Source organism: Lepidochelys olivacea, assembly GCF_965140295.1.
Source record: "Lepidochelys olivacea isolate rLepOli2 genome assembly, chromosome: 12".
Lineage (NCBI taxonomy): Eukaryota > Metazoa > Chordata > Testudines > Cheloniidae > Lepidochelys > Lepidochelys olivacea.
This window is the reverse complement of record NC_140422.1, coordinates 40,183,216-40,199,201: the sequence shown is the minus strand read 5'-3', so window position 1 is coordinate 40,199,201 and position 15,986 is coordinate 40,183,216. Positions and strand designations below refer to the sequence as shown.

Genomic DNA, 15,986 nt, shown 5'->3' with positions numbered 1-15,986 from the left:
CGTCTGCCAGAAGGAATTTAAATCCACCATGACTCCCGGCACCTCCAGGAGTGAAGGAGAGAAACAGCCACTTGTCTGGTTCGTGCTGATAAGTAAAGCAACCCAGGGCGTTTCAGGGCAGGAGGTGACTGCTGCGGAAGCCGTGCAGCCAGACCCTCCCCGCGTCTCTGTTCAAGTAAGTGGTTCTGGGCAGGGACTATTGTTTCCAGGTACAGCACCTCTAGCACAGTGGGCCTTAGGCACTACCATAAAGACATGATTATGGTAATAATGTGCTCTTCTCTTATTGCATCATTCCCATGCCCCTCCCCGCCACTGACATCAGCTGGGGCACTGGGTGATCGTGCATCCCAGAGCCATGTCTGTCTGTTTACACATATGTTAATGAGACATGCTAGGGGTGAGAGACACTGGCAAATGGAGGCTCACACTGATACTGCACCCGCTGCTCCTGCTCTGAAGAAGGAGGCCTTCCTGCTGCTGGGCTGTCACCCAGGTGCCTTTCTCCAGCGCTGCAATTCATACACACACAAACAACAGTGCAGGGTCCGGGGCACCAGCCAGCCCTGGTATGGAAAGCCTGTCCCCACCTTTGAGCTCACCATCTCGACAGGAGACAGCCATCCGTAGCAGGAACAAAGCAATCCAGGAGGTCTGGAAAAGCCCCTTGCTGGGGTCTAGGGCCCATGGGGCTGACTGCACCAGTAACCACTGCAGGGCACTCACTCTGCAAGCCGAAGGCTCCCCCACAAGGCGCCAAACTCAGCCGTAGCGTAAACAAGTGCCGCTCTCTTATGGCTGAATTTGGACTGAGACCTTTCTTAGACGGTGAGTTCTATGGGGCAGGGCTGTGTCTCTGCATGTGTCTGTGTAGAGCCAGCACAATGGGGCCCCAACCCTGACTGCGGCCTCTGGCTGGCACTCCAACATGAACACTTGAATACATATGAAACTTGAATAAGAATTTAGGGACAAGGTGCTGAAAAAGTTCCTGGGGAAAAGCGCTCACCTTCCTCTTCTCAATACAAGCTGAGCGCGGGCTGGCCCAGCAACCTTGCTGCCCTGGACACCTAGTGCAGGCTCCTTTCCTCACAATTTCCTCTCCCACCAATTTCAGTAGCTCTCTGGGGCTTGGTGCAGCTACTCCTCCTCAGGACATTCTGTGCCAAAAAAATTCAAATTCTGCGCTCAATATTTTAAAATTCTGCAAGTTTTATTTGTCAATAAATAAATGTAGAGGCTCCAGCATGGCAGGGGGAGCACAGGCCACTGATTTGCTGAAGGTGGAAGATCACCCTGCGGCCTCCCCACTCCCAGGACACAGACTTAGCCGTAAGCTGGCACCTGACCCTGACGCAGCACAAGGCCTGGGCTTGCCCCAGAAACACCCTGGGGCAGGCAGCTCAACGAGGCAGGGTCTAAGTGTGGAGGGGCTCAGTGTGGGGGGATCCAGGTGTGGGGAGAGAGGGTTTTGTGTGGGACAATCTGAGTGAAGGCAGCTAAGTGGGGGGTCTAGGTGTAGGGGGATCTGGATGCACAGAGGCTTGTTGGGGGTGGGTTCTAGGTGAAGGACCAATGGGACTCTGCAGGGCTTCCAGGTGAAGGTGGTTGGGGCTCAGTGGAGGGGTCTGGGTGTGGGGGGCTCAGGGTGGTGCAGGGGGTGGGGCATCAGTGTGGGGGTTTGAGTGTAGGGAGCTTAGTTGGGGGTGGTCTGGGTGCAGGGGTGGGAGTCCGGAGGCAGGGGATCTGGGTGCAGGAGTGGTCCAGATGCAGGGGTTGAGGTTCAGTGAGGTGGGGTTCGGGTATGGAGGTTCTGAATGTACCCGGTGAGGCTTGGCAGCAGTGTCTCAGTATGGGAGGTCCGGCTGCACAGGAGTTGGATGGATGGGGGAGCAGTTTCCCATACAGTGACCCCTTCCCCCACAGTTGAGGAGCGATGGGGGCAGGAAGCAGGGGAGGATGCTGAGCTTTCTGCAGCTGCGGGAGGTTTCTGGGGTTGGGTCTGACACAGCTCCAGACACTCCTTGCAGGGGAAGAGGAAGTCCTGTCCTCTCCTGCCTCCAGCCCAGTCGGCATTAGCAGCTGATCCCGGCTCAGGGTAGAAGCCACTGGCTGGGGTGTCCCCAGCCCCATGGTGATTTACCTCTCCGCCGGCTGCTCCGGGTGCCTGAAACAATGTACCTGCTCTGCCAGGAGTGGTGCATGACTGCTCTTGCAGCTTCCCTGTCAGAAAGTCATTTTTCTGCAGGAAAGCAAAGAAATCTGCGGGGGATTTAATTCTGCGCACACGCAGTGGCACAAAATTCCCCCAGGAGTAAGCTACAGCGCCATCTGGGTCGGCTTCCATCCACCCATAGCTACCCCACCAGCTTTCCCACTTGCCCAGCACAGGAATCAGTATGTGCTGACAAAGCATTACGAAACAGCCACTGCAGCTCAAAATAGGGATTTATTAGTATGGGAGCAACCGTATGTACAAGAGCAACCATGCCAGTCCAGGTGCACGTTATTTACAATATACATTTCTTCTGTACAGGATGGGCTGTGTACAAAACATTGGCCGATGGCTCAGCCATGGGCAGGACATGCGGGCAGGGTCACCCCCATTCACGCGCACCTGTCAACCCTGACACGCGCAGGAGGATGCGTTTGTGCATTGTCGTTCTTATGTGTTAGCAAAAGGTGGTCGAGTCAAACCAGGGAGAAGCGAGCGGGGCGGCACCAATGCAGGCTAACCTCACAAACCAGCACCCATGGGCAGCGGAGGACCACGGGTTTTTGCCAGGATGGCATCTTCAGCGTGGAGAGGGGCTGCTAGGTCGTGGAGTCTGCAGAAGCATTCCCCCTTGCTTCCCCTTCACACGTTATGCAGTTTCCCAGGGAAGATGCACCTTCCCCCAAATGCTGCCAGTTCCCATCCAGGCCTGGTTTGCCAAAGCTCAGTCACTTCATGCTGCATGCAGAATTATTTACTTGATTTATGAGCACGAGCCAGTTGCCTGTCTGAAGCCTGATCTACGTTGCAAAGTTTTGCGGCAGCTATGTTGGTTAGGAGTGTGAAAACTCACTCTCCCACCTAACATCGCTAGGCTGGCTAATGCCCCACTGTAGAGACCGTCATACCAGCAAAAGGGGGCTTTTGGCCAGCACAGCTATTTGGTTTGGGGAACTGGTATAAACTATACCACCAAAGCACTCATTTCAGCTGCATCCCCACCAGAAGGGTTTGCCAGTATAACCAGCAAACCTTTTCTAGTGTGGACAAGGCCTGAATGTCTAACTGGCCACCTGCAGGCACGAAACCCAATCTGTCCATGTAGTCAGACTGTGAAAGTGCAAAGTAGGCACTGGTGGCCTGGGCCCGGGGTTTCTGAGCTACTGAAAATCAGGTCCTGCCCTTGGACTTGTTTGGGCACGTTGGGCATGTGTAGTTTGTATTACCCTGTGTCACAGGACACAACACACACCCAAGGGGCGGTACACAAAGGGCTAGTGGCACATTGTGGAATAGTCCCTTTAGTTACACGGCTTGGGTGCTTTACCTGGACCACAGCATCTGGGCAGGCACAGTCTGTGGGGAGACGGTGCGCCCAGTACACTGGACACCCGCTCTCTGAGGAACCCTGCTACAGGAGCATGATTTTGTTTGCCCCAGGTCCCCATGCCTCTCTTGGCCCTGAGCAGGGAGGAGGGCATGGTGTCCCTCAGACCTCCATAAGCCAGGCTACTTTGTACAAAGGATGCTCTAGACAAATACATTCTGTGAGCACATTTAAACAGCAGCCGTGGCTGGTCACCCAGCCAGGCCTCCTCAGTGCAGGCCTCGTGGTGAAGCAGCAGACGATGAAGCTTAGAGGAGGCCAGCTGGACTCCTCGGGGCTCCAGGCACTTGCTTCTTGGCCGGGGGGATGTTGAGCCACATCTGGGTGCACTAAGATGGGAGAGAGCATGGACCTGTGACTGGTCAGGCCTTTCTCAAGGGCTTCCCTTTTGTTCTGTGACTAGTCTGGTTCAGGGCCCAGACCACGTAACCAAAATCAGCCTTGGAAAGGCCAGGAGATGCCTGGAGCCAGAGGAGTGGGGCTGGCAGAGTCTTTGGCAATCTCCTCTACCTCCAGTGAAGCAGGCTGGGCAGGAACCTTTGCTCCTCATCACTGGGCTCCTTACTCAGAGAGCGGCGGCCAGCCGGGCTCTTCCCGGGATGGAGAAAGGGCCAATGGTGAGACCCAGGGACTGTCGGGCACCACATTGGCTACCACGACAGCCCTGCCAGCTGGCTACTCCCCCAGAGATGATCCAGGGGGCGGGGGCATGTGAGATTTAGCATGCTAGGCTTCTGGCTAACGCACCCCCAGAGGGGCTGGAGCCAGTCTTTAGGGACAGTGCAGTGCGGCCTGGCTAGCTTACCGCCCCCAGCTCACGCCAGCACCTGTAACAAGGAGCAGCGGCAGAGCATGCTGAGCTCCGTTACGCTCGGGCTGTTGGTACTGGACTGTGCTCGGGGTGGCCTGGGCAAGACACCTCCCTTCTCTGTGCGTCTGTTCTGTCTTCGCCCCTGTGCTTGGGGACGGCGCTGGCCTGGCTCCCTGGGCTGCTGCAGAGCCCTGCTCCCTATTATTACCGGTAACTGCAGAGCGCTGGTGGGGGCCGGGGATGCTTCACAGGCAGCAGGGGCATGGCCGGCTTCATTCGAAGCAAGCAGCAGCCCTGTGGGCTCTGCATGACCACGCGGCCAGCCTTGCCCTGGCTGCCTGCAGCTGCTCTCCCCTGCTGCTGCACGGGGTCACTCACCGGCACGGCGCAGCCACCCGCACTGGGAACAGGACAAACAGCCCAGCCCTTCCCGGAGCGAGCCCCTTGGGGAAAGGCCCCGATGCCACGCGCAGCCTTGCGGCACAGAGAGAAATATATACTCACAGCCGAGTGTCTGACTAAATACGGCCAGCGCCGGCTTCACGGCCAGTGGCACAGCAGGTGGGCAGCACCCCAGGGACAAGTGTCGGGGGGAGCCGTGTTAGTCTGTACCCACAAAAACAACAAGGAGTCCGGTGGCACCTGGAAGACTAACAGATTTATTGGGGCATAAGCTTTTGTGGGTAAAGCACCACTTCTTCAGCTTATGCCCCAATAAATCTGTTAGTCTTCCAGGTGCCACCGGACTCCTTCTTACCCCAGGGACAGGGGCCCTGACAGGCAGCCAGAGCGAGGTTGCAGGGAGAAGGGCAGCGAAGGGAAGGGAGCAGTGGGGACAGGCAGACACTGGAGATCCCCATGATCCCGGCTCAATGACTGAGCTAGAAAGGAGCCGTGCAAAGCCTCTGCTCTCAGTAATGCGCAGGGGGTCTCCCCACGGGGAGCAGAGGGCCCCAGTCTCCTCCTTGGGGCAGGGCCATGTGCCACCCTCACTGAACCTCAAAGGCTCAACACCCCCTCTGGCTGCCCAGGACAGGTGCTCAGGCCATCACAAGTACTATGCCCTGGACTCAAACATAGGGCCTAAGACCCAGCCAGGGCTTCTAGCCAGCCCAGCTCTGCCAGATGTGTTTGGTGGGAATTGAGCCCTGGGGGCCTCCCAGCCCAGGCAGCCCTTGACACCAAGGGACGAGCTGGAGGGGAAAGGTGCCGGGCTGGGTGGGCAGAGGAGGGGGTCTACAGCCTGTGTCCCTGATCCCAATGGCAGGGGTTTGGCCACGTGGCAGAACCAGCACGTTGCCTTATGCTAGCCACAGCACACACTGGCCCAGGAGCCTCAGCCCAAGGACTCCTTTCCTTCCAGGCGAATCAGAAGCAATGTAAATAGAAGGGTCTGAACAGTTCCTCCCCCGACATGTTTAGGGTCCCCACCTTCCAGACAGATCGCCCCAGCCTGCTCCGGGACCCCAAGGAACTGGGCAGTACCAGCTCCGCAGGTGGGAAGGAAGGAATGAAACACTCTGGGTCCTGCTCCGACAGATCTGAGAGAAGCTGGGCTCCAAGTCACGTCCTGGATCCTGCCCATCCTCAGCCAGAGCAAGCGATTGGGTCCTTCTGCCCTCCCATGGGGAGACATCGAGCTAGTGGGGTCCCTGCTGTGCAACACATGGCGTCAGACACTACCCGCAGCCTGGTGAGTCCCGCTGGCTGATGTGCCATCTTGCTGGTCACTAATGTCTATAAATATAGAGCTGTATATATATTATATATGTACATACACACATCCCCACTAGCAGGGTATCTCAATGGAGGTCTAAGAGGGGCACGAGCAGTCAGGCTGGGGGCAGGCAGCGGTGTTTGTGGCACGCCAGGGAAGGATGGCTGGCAATTTTTAGGCAGCAGGGTCATCTGGAAGCCATCTTGGTTCGGTTCTTGAGCACGAATGTCGGTGAGAGTGGCAGGTGATGCCCAGGAAGTCCGAGCTCAATGGGAGGTATGCTCATTGGAGAGCCAATTTCTGCAAAGGTGCTAAAACTGCGGAGTTGTTGTGAGCCTGTCTCCTGGCGCCTGTGAAGCTGCCAGGGCCAGGCCCAGCAGGGCGGCAGTGGAGTCCTTCACTGGTGTTTGGCAATGTGCGTGGGCTGGATGTAGAGGGATTGCGTCTTCCTCCCCTTGCGCGGTGTGGTATTCAGGATGTCCATGCTCTTCCGGCTCGAGCTGATGACATCGGTCACGAAGCTGGTGCAGTCACTGCAGATGTCCTTCAAGATGGAGCCATGGGTGTAGATGTGGGGGAACTCCTCTTCCACCCTCCGCCAGTGCAGGGAGCTGCAAGACACAATCATGAGAAGCAGCCGTCCACTTGGAAATACCTCTCCGCTCTGTGCAAGGACTCAGAGCACCCCAGCCCAGGGAACTGTCAAGCCTCTGATTTGCATTCTCCAATACTAGTGACGTAGCCTCAGTAGTTTCAGAAGCTTGACAGAGATCAGACAGAGAGAGAGAAAGGGGCAGGAGAGGAGGACAGAACTCTGTGGGGCACAGGCTACTCCTGAGGGCATTCTGCGCCAAAAAAATAAAAATTCTGCACCGAAAAATTAAAAATTCTGCACAAGATTTTAAAACTCTGGAAAATTCTGCAAATGTTATTTGTCAAATAAATGTGGAGGCTCCAACATGGCAGTGGGGAGCACAGGCCACTGGCTGCACAGAGGTGGGAGATTACTGTGCAGGTCCCCCCACCCCAGACACGGACTCAGTGGTGAGGCTGCACCCACCCCTGACACAGCACAAGCACCGGGCCTGCCTCAGAAACACCCCAGGGCCCTGCCCCTCTGTGCTAGGTGCACCAGATGTGGTCAGGCAGGCTCAGCAAGGCAGGATCCAACTGTGGAGGGGCTCAGTGTGGGGGGATCCAGTTGTGGGTTGAGAGGGTTCTGTGTGGGGCAATCTGGGTGCGGGCAGCACAGTGGGGGATCCAGGTGCAAGGGGGATCTGGATGCACAGGGGCTTGTTGAGGGGTTCTGGGTGCAAAGGTAATTTGACTCTGCAGGGGGGTCCAGGTGAAGGTGGCTGGGGCTCAGCAGGAGGGGTCTGGGTGAAGGGGACTCGGGGGGTGGGGTCCAGATGCTGGGGGAGTGGGGCTCAGTGTGGTTGAGATCAAGGTACAGCTGACTGGGTTTCGGTGGGGCGGGGGTGTAGGTGGCTCTGCGTGGTGGTCCAGGTGCAGGGGGAGTGGGGCATATCGGGGGGATTCTGAGTGAAGGGGGGTGGGAGTGAGGATCAGCAGAAGGGTCTGGGCGTGAGGGAGTGTGGATGCACGTGGGTTGGGCAGATGGGGGAGCAGCTCCCTGTACAGGGATTCCTCCCCCTGCAGCTGAGGAGCGATGGGTGCAGGAAGCAGGGGAGGGAAGAAAGAGTTTGCAGAGCTTCCTGTAGCTGGGGAAGAAATCTGGGGGTGGGTCTGAACCAGCCCTGGATGCTGTACAGGGGAAGAAGTAGTCCCGTCCTCCCCAGCCCAGCCAGGACTAACAGCTGAGCCCAGCGCAGGGTAGGAAGCAGGGTCTTCCCCAGTCCCGCTTCCTACGCCACTGTGATTTACCTCTCTGCTGGCTGCCCTGGGCACCCAAAACATACTGCTGGGGAGGGTCGCATGACCGCTCTTGTGGTTTCCCTTTGCTTCCCCGTTGCAAAGTCATTTTTCTGCGGGGAAGCTTAGAAATTTGCGGGGAATATAAATTCTGCACATGTGCAGTGGTGCAGAATTTCCCCAGGAGTAACATGCAAGGGAAGTTGGAGATGGATCCATCAAATCAGACCCCACAGGAACGGCCAGAGAGGTAGGATGAGAACCAGGAGGGCCCGGAGCCATGAAAGCTCAGGGAGCACATCACGGCACACAGGAGCGTAAAGCATCCTAGAGGCTGAGGAGGGGTGGAACACAGCCCTTGGACTTAACCAGGAGTTGGTGGCTGGAGATGTCGGTGGGAGCGGGTTTGGTGGAGTGGAGAAGCTGCAGCTGGACTGGAGGGTCCTCCAGGAAGGAGTTGGAGGAGAGATTCGAGGCAATGGCTGTAGCCAGCAGGATCACTGAGCCTGGAGGGGATGGGTGGGTTTGACAAGGGAGGAGACCACAGCATGTCTGCATTGTGGGGGAGGAACCTGAACAGTTGTGGGCCTTGATAGGTTGGAGATCATGGACAGGTGGTTTGGAGATGCAGTGAGTGACACTGCAGGGGGTGAGGAGGGAGCTCAGCTCTTGAGAGACCAGAGGGAACAGCACCTGGTGAGCCCAGGGCAGGCAGCAGCCAAGCTAGGGTGGAAGGGCACACTAGGAGGTGAGAGTCGGCGTGCTCAGGGATTTGCTGGTGTGGGGCGAAGTTGCCGAGGAGGGTGCGGGGGCTGTGAGGAAAGGCAGAAGGGGAGCCTGGCCAAGGAGGGGTCAGGGAGATGGTAGGGGACAGCTGCATGGCAGAGAAGACACCAGCACAGGGGGTGGCTGTGTTGGGAGGAGACGGGATGGATGTTTCTGCTATTAGCAACCTCAGTGACGATGGTGCTCCCCACTCTGGTTTGCATGCCCTGCCCGGGGTGCACGGAGCTCTGCAACCAACCCAGTGCTCTGCATAGGAACCGCCAGGAGACAAAGAGCTGGCTTTTGCTGGAGAAGGCCCAGCCCAATACACGCCACTTCTGCCAAAGGGCCATTTTCAGATGTCTGTGGGATCTGCAGAGGGATGCCTGGCTCTCTACGGTGTGCGGTGCCCATCAGCCCAGCTACATAGGGGAAAGGCTGACGGTTCACTTCATCCCAGTCTGTCCGTCCCCTCACCCCCGTCAGCGGGGGCTGCACCACGGCTTTAGCAGTGGGTGCTGCTAGCACAGGCTCTTACATTACCCAGGGCCTGATCCCTCATTCCTCACATCCCCCATGGCTTCAGCCAATGCAACCTCAGGCCTCTAGGTCACCCTGCCTCTTTCTCTCCTGACATATGGCCCCTTGTCCAGTGGCTCCAGATCCCGGCCGGGTGCCAGCAGCGGGAAGGTTGTGTTGGAGAGGCCATGCGCCCCCTGTACTGGACGAGGACCTCGCTGCAGAGCCGGGGTGGGGCGGCACGAAGCACCGGGGGGAACTTACTAGAGGGCGTCTCTCCTCCTCAGCGGCACAGCTTTGGCATTCAGAGATCCGGGGTGGTTCTCGAAGCCCAGGGCATAGACGGGAATGTGAGCAAGCTTCTTCGAAGGCATCTTAATCTGCAGCACACGCACACAGGAGAAGCAGCAGAGGTCAGTGTCAGATGGGCCCCTGGGCACTTTCTGAGCTGCTGCCATGGCCACTGTCCGTCTGGCACAGCTGCACCAACATGTATCTTCTTTCCTGAGCCTGACACGGCTAAGTGACATGGGGAAAGGGGGCAAGTTCCCCAGGCCAGAGGCAACCACAAAAGTGAGCCAGCTTGAAGCCGAAGTCCTGTGTTCCCACCCAGAGGATTTACTGGCTGAGGCCATGGCTCACCTATGCTGGGTGATTTATGCAGGGATTGGGCCACATTCTGTGTCAGCTTGTGTCCAAGGAGGGACCGCAACGTGCCTAGCACAGCTCCCCGATACTGAGCTCACAGCATCACTCCAAGCAAATGCTTTCTGACAGGCCCCAGCTCCCCCCCGCAGAGGGTCCCCCTTGGGCCTGCGTCATTTCTGACCAGGCCACTTCCTGCAGCAGAGGTGGGGGCCTGAAAGTTACTTTCACCACTTACAAGTCAGTTAAATGGAGGGGCCTGTAACAGTTTGTACATTGGGGGTGCTGAGAACCACTGAACAAAAGTAAATCCTGTATACGATGGAAACCACTTCAAGCCAGGGGGTGCAGCAGCCCTCCCCGCAGCACCCATAGGTCCAGCACCCCTGGTTAAATATGGGGGAGGCCACAAAGAATCATCTCCCTGACCCTTCCCACTGTGCTATGGCCAGTGTCCTATATGGTGGGATGACCATGGTGGCCAGGAGTTAGCTAAGCAGGCCCCCCAGTACCTGCCCTTCCGCTGCCAGCCCACAGCCAGCTCAGCATGGCGCCTCCCTGGCACAGTGGGTACATTCACATGCCCTCAGCGGGGCTTCCCGGGCCCAACCCCTCACCATCCCACGGGCACGCTGCACTCTGAGATCGCTGTCAGACGTGCGACTTTGTGGGGGGATGGGGGGGGTGTTCCGAAAGTGAGACAAGGTGGGGGTGCCCCCAGAGTAAGGAGACAGGAGGCCCCAGACAATGGGCACAAGCTATGCGGTTGGTTCTCTTGGGACTGATTCTTGAAAGTGTCTCTTACCTTCAGGCTGCAGGAGGCGCAGACGGATCTAAAAGCAGAGAGAGAATCCCAAGGGTCAGTAAAGAACCTCATTCCTCTGCCCCCTGTGCACCTGCCCCCCAAAGCAGGGGACCTTTTGCTCACCTCTTGCAGAAGAGACAGGCTGGGGGCCAAGAAAACAAAGCGAACTTTGTTCTGCAGCAGCAGCATATCTGTAGGTGGAGAAGGGCCGAGGTAAAAGGTCACGGTCTGTATTTGGTAGGATCCCGACACCCCAGGGGCTGTCTGCTGGCCCTTTCCTCACACACTCACGCCCTAGACCAAGGCAATCGCCCAGCCCTCACCTTCCCTTTCTTCAGGCTGTTATAGAGTTCCTTGCTCTGGAGGAATTTCTCCATCTCAGCCTTTACCAGCACTCTGCGCACGTCGATCATCTCCTCCACGGTCAGAGCCAGGCTGTCTATGGGGTGGCTGAACTCCTGTGTGCAGAGAGCAGGAGGGCACTAAGCACCAAAGCAGTCGGGGCGGGGGCAGTCCCGCCCCAGGCCTGGCTGATCGCTGCCCAGCCACAGCCTGAGCTGAGCCCCTTTAATTCACAGACTGAGAGGAGGCACAGCATTCGGCGGGGAGCGAACTAACCCACCTTGTGTCCATGGCTCAAGCACCTTTAAGGGTCCCATAGGAGATGGCAAGAGGGAGATGCAGCTGCTCACACAGGTGTGGAAGGGAGACTGAAGGGACAGCAGCATGGACGAGCTCCCAGGCCCTGCCCCCCATGATTCCCCTGCATTTGTACCTGGCTGCATGAGGGCCCCACAGCACTGCATGGCTGGGTCTGGCTGTGGGGATGTACAGCCAGGCCAGCCATGTGCAGCCATATTCATTCAGGAGAGAAATCCAGACTTGGCACTCTTTATTTGCATCCTTTACTCTGCTACAGTGACTGTGGGGATCAGGTCCCGCAGTCTGGGATTAGTCCTGTTCTGCAGCAACTCCTCCAGCCCCGCCCCTCACCCCAGAACTCAGTTGGTGCATTTCTACCCGGACCTCCAGCGCCCTGTGAATTCTCTCCCAGCCTTCCCCTCTCTCCAGCTCACTGATGCCCTGCAATTTCACACTGCACCCCCACTACTCCAGCCCTGGCTTGGCCCACCCACAGCTCTGCTGATGCCCCTCAATCCCGACCCGCAGCTCCCTGCCGTTCCCGTCCTAGCTTCACTGTCCTTCAAAAATGTTGCAAGTGGAGACTAAGCCGCACCAAGTCAGGGCTCAGGGCAAACTGGCCGACGCCATCCAATTCGTTTCAGGGAGATCTGCCCCCGGCCCCAGCAGCCTGACCACCCTCTTCCACCCACAGGTGCCCCTCCACCAGCAGCAGCTTGAGCCCCTAGCCCACGAGCCCCTCTGGCTATCCCCTCCAAATCTGAGTGAGCGGCGTGGCAGCCCGGTGCAATCTGGGGCCACTCAGGTGTGGCCTGGCTGCCCCCTCGCAGGGAGCGAACGTTATTAAATCAGGAGTCGGCAGTTTTCTGGCTGTGAACGGGCGTCTCACTGACATCCTGGGGGACTTGGTCAGCACGGCTCAGGGCTCCAGCCTTGGACAGCTTGGACGTATGCAAATCGGACACTTACCAGCCACAGATGCTTGGAGCTGCTGTCTGGGGTGGAGCTGGAGCCGCCCTCTGACCTTTCCGCCAAAGCCCCGAGGGAGCCGCGGTCGGACGTGAGCGGACCAGCGCTGGGTGGGATCTGGTGGTAACTGGCTGGGAACGAACCTGGACGAGAATAACACAGGCAGCCAGAGTCAGTCCGGCTAGCTCTGCTCCTCCCTGAACATCAGCTGAGAAGGAGCGCTGGGAACCCTCTGGCCTGGGACCAGAACCAAGAGGGACCCGGGGGAAGGAGGCTGTACAGGGTCTGGCAGTGGCCAGCATGGGGAATGGGCTCCAACAACTGCACTTCTTGCTGGGACAGAGCCCGATGTGGGAGTGACACAGAACAGGGCCAGAGCCAAAGGCTGTGTGGCCACGAGGCGTCCTCTAGAGGTGCAGAGCTTAGGGAGAAGGGGAGGCAGGGAGAACCCTGACAATGGTTTTGGGGTTCCCTGCAGGGGCGCAGTGCTGTGCTGACTCTGGGCATTGCTAACCAGCAAAGGGTTCCATAGGTGCGGAAACTAAGGGTGCGGGGGGTGCTGCAGCATCCCCAGGATTTACAGGGGGCTCTACTCCTGGCCCCGCGCCCGGGGTCCCAGCTGCCAGTTCCATGCCCAGGGTCCCAGCTGCCGGCCTTGCACCTGGGGCTCCCTGCCCATCCCCAGTTGTGGCCCCAGCCTCGGTCCCCTTGCTGCATCCCCCCCTCCTGGAGCCATGGCCCTACTCCCAGCCCCAGCTCTAGGGGGCAGTGAGGGGTGCAGACAGGGGTAAGGGCAGGCGCAGCTCCCCCCCATAAAGAGTGTTCCAGCACCACTGAAGGGTTCTGCACTGTGCAGCTGAGATGCAAAGGAGCTTCTGGCAAGCTAATACAAACAAGGGCTGGTCCCCAAACCCGGATTTTGTATGGAGCCTGGCACCCCACTGCAAAGTCTCCTATGGGGGGCACACCTTCCATTAGTGGAGGAGGTGTGAATGGAGACCCAAGCTGGGATTGCACCTGTGTACCCTTTGCAGGTGCAATCCCCAGTGCCTCCAGAGACAGTTGCTCTAGGCAGGTGCAGTTCCAGCTGGTGGGAGGAGAGGGAAGACAGGGAGGCTGTATCAGCTGGGGAAGGGAAAGGAAGGTAGGAGGAACTTGCCCTTGGTTTCCATGCTGATCCGTGCAGTATTCATGCTACCTGAGCGGGGTCTTAGCTCAGACTCCCGTGGTTCCAGATACCCTGAATCAGGTTGGCTGTTGCCCCTCTCACTCTGGAACTGGGCCAGGTCCTGTTCAGAGAAGGAGCGATCACGCTTCAGGGGGAGCCCTAAGCCAGGCTCCCTCCCCATCTCAGCGCTTGGAGACTCCTCCTCCTGCGAAGGCACACAGAGCAACATGAACACGAGGCCCTGGGCCGGGGACGTGCTGTAAAAGTGACCCTGTCCTGCAGTTGCCAATGGGCAGCTTTCTGGACTGCCAGGTCCCTGACCCAGCCTGGCTGGCGCCCTCTGCACCCACTCTGTGAGGCAGCGTCAACACCTTACTGTGCCCAGAGAGCCCATGGAGAGGGCATGGAGAGGTGCAATCCACCCCTTGGGAAAATGGTACTGGATAGATGGCTGCACAGATCCCATTTATCACCATCTGTCCTTTCCCCTTCCCATCACCCGCCATTGGCTGCTTCCTTATAACCCTGTCCAGGTAAAGCGAGCTCAGAAAATGGAGCACCGCTCTGTTCCTGCCATGGATACCCACAGCAAGGAAGCAGAGAGAGTACGGAGCCACAGGGAAGCAGGTTGCCTTGACAAGGTCTCAGCAGAAATGCTCCTAAATGCACCTTGCTAAAAAGAGCATCAATCGTTGTCCACTTTCATATCCTGTGTTGTCCAACTGGACAAGATGCCTAAGATATGGTGGAAAGCTAGGGTAACAGCTACACCAAAGCCAGGAAACCCCTTCCAGCTAGCTACTGTCCATGCTTCTGAGCCATGTTTACAGACTTCTGCAGTAACTAATTCTGGGAGAAGCATGCTCACAATAGAGGCGGCTCTGGGTGATGACCAGGCAGGCTTCAGACCAGTAGGAGCATTTGTGACCAAGTTCTTGCTCTTACCACCTCTATAGGAGATGGTTTCCAGCAGAAGGAGAAGACGGGGCAGTGGTTCTCAACTTGACAGCAACATATGATACCGTCTGGCACGCTGGCCTGCTGATCAAGATGTTACCTCAATGGGTTGCTCTGGCTATGGAAATTATGCTTCAGGACAGACAATTCCAAGTGATACTAGGCAATAAACTGAGCACATTCCGGACCCAGAAGAATGGACTCCCTCAGGGATCTATCTGTTCTTGCACCAATCTTTTTCATCATATTTGTGGATTATCTATCTGCCTGCAACAATTTCAAGGTAATTCAAATATGCAGATGGCATCTGCCTAATTTCAAGAGACAGAGACTACAAAAAGACTGAACTAACGCACGGCAGCTGTCAGTGGCTATTGCAAGAAGTGGAGACTTAAGCCCAGTGTGTCAAATACTGTGTGGTATCATGCTTTTGTTTCCATCACCTCAAGATGTCATGAAACTCAACACTTTCTTGAATGGAGAATGATTAACACATGATCCAAAGCCTGTATATCTTGGAGTAACTCTACGCTTGCATAATGACAGGTTTCAGAGTAGCAGCCGTGTTAGTCTGTATTCGCAAAAAGAACAGGAGGACTCGTGGCACCTTACAGACTAACCAATTTATTTGAGCATGAGCTTTCGTGAGCTACAGCTACCCCGCTCAGGTAGCATCGAATGCATCCGATGAAGTGAGCTGTAGCTCACGAAAGCTTATGCTCAAATAAATTGGTTAGTCTCTAAGGTGCCACGAGTCCTCCTGTTCTTTCTACCCTTGCACAATCCGCACACCGACCTACAAGGATCACCTCACCAAGATAGATCAGAAGATTAAGAGCAGAAATGTCCTTCTACATAAGCTTGCATGCTCAACTTGCATTCTCAAACACCGCTCAGCTTGGAGCTAGCTCTCTGCTGCTCAGCTGGAGAAATCTGTGTTTCATTCAATGTGGTTAAACTCTCCACCCATGATATACAACTGAATCAAGCAATGAGACCTCTCTCATATTCCACCTCCCAACACCAGCAAAGACAAAATCCAGGAGGTGCCACAACTGCACTTGTCAAAGACACATGGAAGCACCTCGCCCCCATCTCATCAGCAGAGACCAAACTGGCCACGTTACTAATCACTTCTACGGAGGAATGGGAACAAGCTAGAAACTCTATAGGAAACTCCTTCCTCCTCAGCCTGATGAGACAGTGCCTGGCTTCAGGCTGCCCCACTGCCTCTGAGACAAGCTCCACTCTTTCAGAAGGGGGTGGCGAGGGGTGCGATAAATGGCCACACCTGGGGATTCAGAGACAGCCCTCTGTGATGCAGTTGAGGACACCACACACCTACTGAACGGCAGCTCCTCTTGCGCTGGCCTATCAGGAGGACTTTCCAGACCCCACGCTGCTGACGCCTAGGGTCCTGACCAGCTGTAACATATGATGCCTGCCTAAGCCCTTTTGATAGTCTTTTCTTTTATTGACTTAGAAATCTCTCTTTTATCTCCCTAATTTGTATT

At 56.8% G+C, this 15,986-nt stretch overlaps 1 protein-coding gene across 3 annotated transcripts in view; it reads right to left on the bottom strand.

The window, feature by feature from the left end:
- Window positions 1–5,104: 5,104 nt before the first annotated feature.
- The window catches only part of SPIRE2 (spire type actin nucleation factor 2), a 48,948-nt gene continuing 38,066 nt past the window's right edge, over window positions 5,105–15,986 (bottom strand). Inside the window, exons 9-15 of one of the 3 annotated variants that reach the window (XM_084644740.1) lie at window positions 13,507–13,720; window positions 12,348–12,490; window positions 11,060–11,194; window positions 10,860–10,927; window positions 10,737–10,764; window positions 9,551–9,666; window positions 5,105–6,741 (exon numbers count right to left, since the gene is read on the bottom strand). In XM_084644740.1, coding sequence (XP_084500866.1) covers window positions 6,528–6,741; window positions 9,551–9,666; window positions 10,737–10,764; window positions 10,860–10,927; window positions 11,060–11,194; window positions 12,348–12,490; window positions 13,507–13,720 — 918 coding nt within the window. In that variant the 3' untranslated portion in view covers window positions 5,105–6,527. The remainder of the gene's footprint in view (window positions 6,742–9,550; window positions 9,667–10,736; window positions 10,765–10,859; window positions 10,928–11,059; window positions 11,195–12,347; window positions 12,491–13,506; window positions 13,721–15,986) is intronic. The other 2 variants (XM_084644741.1, XM_084644742.1) reach the window with 2 other exon arrangements.